The 8195-nt window shown below is 55.8% G+C and overlaps 1 protein-coding gene across 1 annotated transcript; it reads left to right on the forward strand.

Moving 5' to 3' along the window:
- The first annotated feature begins 497 nt into the window (after nucleotides 1-497).
- Nucleotides 498-7181, forward strand: LOC138101097 (serine/threonine-protein kinase PAK 3-like). Its single transcript, XM_068998940.1, has 12 exons — nucleotides 498-576; nucleotides 1560-1597; nucleotides 2050-2172; nucleotides 2961-3108; nucleotides 3792-3855; nucleotides 4447-4495; nucleotides 4794-4906; nucleotides 5163-5280; nucleotides 6030-6129; nucleotides 6411-6607; nucleotides 6700-6837; nucleotides 7080-7181. Exons 1-12 carry the CDS (start codon nucleotides 498-500, stop codon nucleotides 7179-7181), a joined length of 1269 nt encoding a protein of 422 aa, XP_068855041.1.
- The last annotated feature ends 1014 nt before the right edge of the window (nucleotides 7182-8195 follow it).

Here is an 8195-nt window from a genome sequence, read left to right on the forward strand (position 1 = left end):
AGAAGCAACAAAGATGCCAGCAGGAACAAGCACACTTGCTTTTAGTCAAAGCCTTGGGGAGGAAAAGCCACGTTTGCTTGGATTTCTTGGGGGCCTGCTGGATCGGTGCATTTTCGGAGTTACCCCGGGATGCCTTGAGCACTGGCTTATGGACGGTAAGGATTTTTTCTCCTGCTTTATGACTGAGGAGATCTTCCCAGGCTTTTCTTTTGCGTCAGCTGTACAGAAGATTTCGGTTGCCGGGCGTAACTACGCCAACAGAGCCAGAGCGGCTGCTATTGTGACGTCAAGGGAGCCGGGCCGCATCACAGTGCTGTCAGCGCGACGTTGTCCCGGCGCGCGCGAGGCCTCCTTGTCCAGAGCAGCTCTTTGGCTCGCTCGCTGCAGGAGGACCCTCGTGACTGAGGCGTTCTCAGCAGACGGCCTGCACCCCGAGAGGAGTCTTGGTTTTTCCCCCGGGTGGCATTCAGTGTGCAAACCCGCACAGCACTGCTAGAATGATCGGGCAAGTCTGTGCCGCGGTTTGCACGGTTTTTTCTGTGGCGTATTCCGGCTACTTCCTGACCCACCTGACTCGTAAGTAAAGGTTTATCCTGGGGGTAGCCATCACACGGCTTTTGCTTCACTTTGCTCTTGATGCTCGTTTGTAGTGATGAAGCAGATTTGGGAGCAAAAGTGCCATTAAGGTGCCGCTCCTTTGCTAAAGCTCCTGCCAACAGCATCAGCTAAAAAGGGGGTGTCTGCACTCGCTGGCGGCTGGAGAGTATTTGCAACGTAACCTGCAGGGGTTGCGTTCCCTCCACGGGAGAGCGCGTGGCATTGGACACTGTCATTTCCTCAGCTTGCTGCTTCAGCCGAGACAACTGCAAATTGCAGGCTGGCAGGGAGCCTCACAAGTACTTCTAAAACTTGCCCAGGAGTGAGGGAAAGCACTTTCTTGCTCCAAATCCTGCCATTAGAGGCCTTGGCTCTCTGCTATGACCCTTGACAGTGTGCCAAGAGAGCAATTCCCTTGGCAATGAAGTGCAAGCTCCTAACCGCTTAGGCTTTGCTCCTGAACCCAGGAGCTGTTCCTGGGCTGCTTTAGAAGAGAACCGCCACAGCTATGGGGCCCTTTGTGGAAGCTTTCCTGGGGGATCATTTGCAGCAAATGGATGGGAATTAGTGCATGCAATTTATTTAAAAAACAAACAAACAAACAAAAACCAAATTAAAAACAACCCAACAACAACAACAACAACAAAAAACCAGAAAAGAAAGGTTGCAGAAAAGAGAAGAGGAAAAAGCTGCTTGAGCTGTTGGGCAGAACAGAAGCTCTGACTTAAAGGCCACTTGGCATTTCTGTGATCGTGTTTCTGTTTCTTCAGCGACAAAAGTAGAGAGAGCCTAGTATAGTGTCCTTGTTGTTCTCTTGCTTGCAGTGGGAAAATCTTGTGTTGCTCCTGGAGGGATGTTGGGAAAGGAAAATGCTCTCTGTTGGGACTGACTTGTCCTGTGGGACTCCCCAGCACAGGCACTTTTCTAACGGCATCTGGTTCCTTTTGCCTTGCTCTCTGCAGGTCACCTCACACGCGGATGGAGACAAGCCCGTCCTTTGGTGAGTGGCAAAGGAACCTCTGACCTTGCTGGCATGTAAGAATTGTGCGGCAAGCTGTGAGCTTGGCCTGTTGTGGTAGAGTGTAGAGTGCCAGCCTGGGAGGCGGAAAGAAAGGCCAAGTCGGTGTTGGCATCAGCAGCAGCAAAGGGAGCACTGGCTCTTTCCTAATTTTCCATTGAAGAGCCTTTCAAGAGATGAAAGGCAAGTGTGGCAGGCCAAAGGTGTCTTGCTGATTCTAGCCAGGGTGGAGGATCAAATGCACAGCAAGACGGAGCACCACCTAATTTGCCCACCTTAAGAGGGTGAATTTCACGACTCAGAATCCCACTTTGATCAAAGTTTCTGATTTCCCCTTAGTCTGGGTGAAAAGAAAGCAGCTTACGGAGCTGACAAGAAAGCAGCTCCTAAAGGACTGGCTGCTCCCTGTCCCTCTCACTGCTGTCTGTCTGCAGGGCTCACCAGCAGGGTCAGCAGCTCCTCTGGCTCCCTCTCTTGCTGAGGAAGATGCGGAAGAGGAGCCAAATGACAAGAAGCCTCCAGCTGGTGTCCATCCACGGCCTGAACGTGCAGAGCCAGTAAGTGGCGCCTGTGGTTGGCACTGCCTTTGGTGGAGGGCCGAGCTTCAAGTTTCTGACGAGCCAGCCCTTGCCGCTCGTGCCTGAAGATGCTGGGGGCTGTGTGCCTGCCATGACGTAGTGCTGCTTCAGCCAGGCCAGGCACCCCTGGCAAATGGCTTCTGAACTTTCCCATTTGAGCGCCATTTTGCTGGGACGCTGAGAGGGCCTGAGAATGTCTTTGGGATCAGACGAGAGGCAGCATTGTGCCTTTCAATTGTTGCCAGCGTAGAAGTGAGCCCCTCGGTGCACGGTGTCCGTGCAGGCTCCCCGTGGTCAGTGGACAGAGACGGTCCAAAGACTCAGTTGAGAGCCTTGCAGGATACTTAGGAGACACTGGCCCCTGGGAGGGACCAATTAGCTTCAGGCACAACGTAGAGCAGACTGGCCTTCTGGTCAGACGCTACCATGCCCACTCGAGGGTGACTTCATTGCCCAGGGGAACACAGCAGGAGGAAAGCAACAAGGCTCTGGGGCCCTGCTCCCACCTCTTGCTGGATCTTTGCAAGCTCGTCAATACCTTGTTGCAGTGGTCTTGCAGAAAATCGATAAAATGTAGCATGAACCTGGCCATGTGCTGCTGTATCACAGCAGCCTTTGGGCTTTGCCCGTTGCCTTTGAGAAGGGGACATGCAAAACCCCCCCAGCCAAAGAGGCCTGGCGGTGGCTGACAGCCTTCCTTTTGCCGTGTGCTCTGCAGGGCATCTGTGCCAGCCGCCTTTCTGACGGGCAATCCTTTCTTGTCCCAGCTCTCTCTTGACGCACGCTCTGCCGTCCAACGTGCCGCTTCACCGGCGCGCTCTGCAGCAGCCAGCACTCCCCCACGTGCCAGCACTTCGTCCAGCAGCCCAGCCCAGCAGCCGGAGATGAGAGAGGAGCAGAGCCTGAAGAGACTGAGTACGTCTGGTGTATTTCTGGTCTGCCAGAGCGGTGTGTTTTCTGCGGGTCTCTGAAGTTCCTCCTCGCTTTAGTGTCACAGAGGCATTTAGGCCTCCCTCCAAGAACCTGTTGCTGTGCTTTGAGGCAGCAAGAGAGCGCTCGGCGTGTTCCCGCTGCCTCTGAGGGCAGCTGGCACTGGCTTGACTTTTCCTGGGCTGCCCTCTGTGCCAAAGACAAAAGCAGAGATTGTTTCTGTTGAGCAGAAGGCTGGCACCTAGCGGGTGACTGGGCCCCAGGGAGCTCTCGGGCCCCAGCTCTTCTCTGGCTGCCCTTTTTACGACTGTTCTCGCTCCTCCTCTCACTGCTGCACACTGTTCTCCTAAGTGGCCCTGCCGGTGACGGCAGGTGCCACTGCAGAGGCCGCGGAGGCCCTTCCTTAACTCGGAGGGCCCAGTTCCTAAAGGCCCTTCGTTCTGGCTTATCACATGAGCTGCTGTGCTTGAGAGCCGTGAAGTCCTTCTTGGAAAGGCCAGCTGCTGAAAGGCGGAGAAGATGGCCCTCCCGCTCGCTGTTCTCAGCGGCTGGAAGCCAAGTGACTGCAATGGGCACAGAGCTCCCGACAGTGGGGCTGCATCTTGGATCGTCTGGGGAGCGGCATCTCCCTTTGAAAGTGAGCACCTTGCACTGCTTTTGTCTTTCAGGGAGCATTGTGAGTCTGGGCGAGCCGAGGAGGAAATACTCGGCGTTTGAAGAACTCGGACGAGGGTAAGTCTGACGCCTGCTCCTTACGCAAAACCACGGGCCCGGTCATTTGGCCGGTGCAGCGTCAAGCGTGAAGTCAGGCAAGCTGCGAACACGGTCAGACTCCGGCTTTACCTTCCTGCCACCTCTCAGGACTGCTCAGTCAGAGCAGTCAGAAGGCATCATCAAAGACAACCTGGTGCTGGCAAGGTCTGCCTTGCTTGCAGCAAGGAGCAGGGCCTGGAAGATGTCCCGCCCCTGCCGGCCTACCAGAGCACCTTGTCACCCGAGAGCTGGCAGATAACACTTCTCAAAGGCAGAGTTTTCCAAGTTCTTCTCCAGTTTTTCCAAAGGGTCCCCCTTAGGCTGGGAACGGAAGCAATCGGGCGTGTGCCTTGGAGATTTGTAGCAGCCCTTGGTGTTCACACTGGGCCTCAGTTTTCTCCTGGACACCCTGCGTGGCAGAGGGCTGCTGGGCTCTTGTGCTATTGGCGGGGGAGGCGCTGCAGCCAGGCGTTTTCCAAATGCTCCAGGCAGCCTGGGGAGATCTCCCGCCTAGGCTGGCTTTCACCGCCAGGGACTAAAGGGCTTTTTCTGCTGCCGTTTTCTTTCTAGGGGTTTTGGAGCTGTTTATAAAGCCCTCGACGCCAGCACAGGACAACAGGTAAAGTGTCAATGCCCCCAGCAGATTTTGCAGCTCTGGAGCGCTTTCGCCGCGGCTGCGAGCCTTGGCTGGAGCTTTGGGTGGCCGCTCCATCTCTGCGGCAGAGGCTGCTCCTCTGAAGCACAGCCTAGGCTCAGCAGCCTGCAGACGGCATTTGGGACGGGCTTCGGTCCTTCTCCTAAGCTCTGCCCTTTGGCACAGCTGGGCTGCGTCATTGCACAAGCACTCGCTGCGTGTTCCTGGGGATCTCGTGCGACGAGCGGCTTCTCAAGTCAACGGTCTCTCAATGTCCTTTTAGGTGGCCATCAAGAAAATGGCTCTTCAAGAGGAGATGTCCGAGGAGCTGGCTGTCAATGAAATCGTGGCCATGAGGGACAGTAGGAACCCCAATATTGTGTCCTACTTAGACAGGTGGGGCTATTCTCATGTCAGTGTTCCTTTAGGATACTGCAAGCCCAAAGTGGCAAACCCCTTTGGTCACTGGCAGAAAATGGAGCTGTTTAGGATTTCTCTCCTCCAGTGCGTGGGAGGAGGTTGCACTTGGTCTGCAAGAATCTCCTCTGGCAAATGCAGCTTGGAGAGCACTTCCAGAAAGCTGGGTCAGCCCCTCGGGTGACTGGGCTGTGCCCAGGTCCTCTCTCTCCATGCCGGGCTTTTCTTCTTTCAGCTACCTGGTCGATGGAGAGCTCTGGCTGGCGATGGAGTTCATGGACGGCGGCACGTTGTATGATGTAGTCGGGGCAGTGTACCTCGAGGAAGGACAGATAGGCGCTGTCTGTCGGGAGGTGAGGGATGCCGCTTGTGCTTCCCCTGGCCTGTTGGCCCTTGTCAACTGGTGGTTAAGAACAGCAGAGATTTCTTGCTCACGGCCTTGCTTTGCTGTTGCTGTCACGACACGCAGAAGAAAGAACATCTGAAGCCAACTGCCTGCCAGTGTCCCCGCACTTCCTAGGCTCCGTTCTCGCACTCTTACGTGCTGCCGTTGTGCTGGGGCGCTCGCGCTCGCTGGCTCGCTGGCTCGCTCGCTGTGTCGCACTTGTTTCCTCTTGCCAGCTTTGCCTCTCAACGTTTGCCTGGAGCCTGTCTGTGTGTCCTGCATTCCTTGCCGCTCCAAGCCTGAACGCTGGTGGCAGAATTTCAAGCTAAGGGCAAAGGAGATGTCCTCAGCTTCAAAGGATAGCATTGCAGCCCAGATGGCGTTGGATTCTGGAACAGGTCTAACGTGCTGCTTCCTCCTCTGCTGCCACAAGGCTACCAAGAAAATCTTTGCCATGCCGCCCCCCAGCCAAAGGGCACGCGCTACGTACCGAAGGGAGGAGGGGCTTTTGGAAGCTCAGATGTGCCTTTGCTTGGAAAGATAGAACACGCGTAAGAGTGTTGAAGCAGCAAGCTCTTCCTCTTGACAGCACTAGGATGCTGCGCCCTGGCTCCCAATTCCCTGAGAAAGCTGTCACTCTCGTCCAGCCCGTTCCTTTCTTGCGGGATGAAATCAGGTCCTGAACCTTCACCCTTCCCTTTCTCCTCTCTCTCTCAGTGCCTGCAAGGACTGCATTTCCTTCATTCCCGCCGAGTCATCCACAGAGACGTCAAAAGCTGCAACATTCTTGTGAGCACGGACGGATCTGTCAAACTGGGTGGGTATCCTTGGTCCGGCGCAGCGTTCCCGGGATGCGCTCTGGGGCTGCTCTGGGGTAACTGCCAGTTCTCCAGAAGCACTGCTTGGCCAGTGCGCCAAACCTGAGGGCGTTTTTGAAGAGGCCAATGCCTTGTTTCCCTGGCTACAGCCCCGCGGAAGCAGAGCACTGCTGCTTTTCCAGCTAGATTCACCGTGGCCTTGTCAGGCTTTGAGCGGGCAATTCTTTGGCTGGGTTTGCCAGTTGTAGCTGGCTTTGACAGGGTTTGTTTTTCTCCGCAGCTGACTTTGGCCTCTGTGCTCAGCTCACCCCTGAGCACGACAAGTGCAGCTCCAGCGTCGGCACTCCCAGCTGGATGGCGCCAGAAGTCGTGAGAGGAGAAGCCTACGGCCCCAAAGTGGACATCTGGTCACTGGGGATCGTGGGGCTGGAAATGGTGGAAGGGGAAGCTCCTTACCAGAGGGAACCCCGTCTCAGGGTAAGGTGCAGCTTCAAAGTGTGGCTCTGTGCAGAGAGAGCTGTTGTGGCTAGGAAAGGAGCAGGTAGAGTGTCCGCTTCCCTTTTTGGTAGGTTTTTGAACTGATAGAAAGGAACGGGGCCCCAAAACTGCAAAACCCCAGGCACCACTCGGCTCTCCTGCGCGACTTTCTCCGCTGCTGCCTGCAGACAGACGAGGACAGGCGCTGGTCTGCCCAGGAACTCCTGAAGGTAAGAAAAAGCAAAGCGGCAAAAAGCCCTGCGAGCTGTGGACACCTGCATGAAGGGCCGAAGAGGACTGTGGGCCACGTGGGCCTGGGCGAGACAGGTCCGGGAGCGGAAGGCGGAGGGGCAGATGGTGCCCTCGGTCCTCTTTGCGCGTCTTCCTGGTAGCAGAGGAGCCCTGCTTGAGCCTGTTGGACGTGATCTTGGGAAGTCATGGTTCCTTTTGGTTGTGTTTTTCCTTTGGGCAGCATCCATTTGTGACCTCAGGCGATCCTGCCTCCAGCCTGGCTGCTCTGATCATCTCAGCCAAGCAAGTGCAGGAAGATTGGAGAGGAGACGCTTGCGCCTGAGGAGGCCTTGGTGCCCCGCCAGCCCAGAGGAGTGAAGAGGGGATGTACCGTATTTAAGAGAAGATTCGGCCATCCCCTGAGTTTTATAATTTAGCTGTTCCATAGTTAGGAAGTTTATGGTTTTGAGATTTTCTTAGCTTAGCTGGTTTTCGTTAGGACTCCAGTCCCCAGAAAGTTTCATTAAAGGAGCATTGTTTAGCTAAGAGTAGAGTATTGCTGATGTAGGGAAGCTGAGAACTATCCTGGAGCTAGAAATGGACCAATCGTCATTCTGATGATTAAGCTATGAAAGAAAAAGCTGGGACTCAGCAGAACTGGACCAGGCATGAGCTGTCAGCCTGAACAGGTCACCAGGAGGACAGAATGATGAAGATGAAGATGAAGATGAAGATGAAGATGAAGATGAAGATGAAGAAGTAGCTGGAAGACCCTTGGTTTCAGCCCTTGGTTTCAGCAGGACTGGCAATAAAAGGCTGTAAAACCTTCAGAACCCTGGAAGATTCCCTTCCTTGCCACACTGGGCCTAAGCTGGACAGCGCCTTCGAAGCCGTGCGCTCTGGACGGGCTGTCCTGTTCATGGCTTTGCGCTGCTTCCCAGCGGCCCAAGGCTCTCCCCCCTCACAGAGGGGCCCTGCCCCGCCCCACGTGCCCCGTGGCCGCTCCCGCTCCGCCCGCCCTGCGGAGATGCTGCCCCCCCACCCGCCCCCCGTGCCCTGGCATCCCCCAGCGCCAGCCGCCCCTCAGGGAGGGGCAGGAGGAGGGAGCAGGCCCCGCTTGTTCCCCTTTCCTGGCGGTCACGTGGCATCCAAGAGCCAAGGAGGGCTGAAATGGCACGTCCCCCAAACGCTTCCCTCTCTGGTCCTTTTGGGGCACTAACGCGCTCTGCTCAAGGGAGTCCGAGGGCCTACGCTCGGCTTTCCCTGCTAAGGCCTCATTCTTCCTTCTGTAAGCTCTACAACTGGCTGGTTGACGTTAGCTCTCTAGGAGATGGGGAAAACGAGACGCTTTCAAATT

This window comes from Aphelocoma coerulescens, unplaced genomic scaffold, assembly GCF_041296385.1.
Source record: "Aphelocoma coerulescens isolate FSJ_1873_10779 unplaced genomic scaffold, UR_Acoe_1.0 HiC_scaffold_190, whole genome shotgun sequence".
Taxonomy (NCBI): Eukaryota; Metazoa; Chordata; class Aves; order Passeriformes; family Corvidae; genus Aphelocoma; species Aphelocoma coerulescens.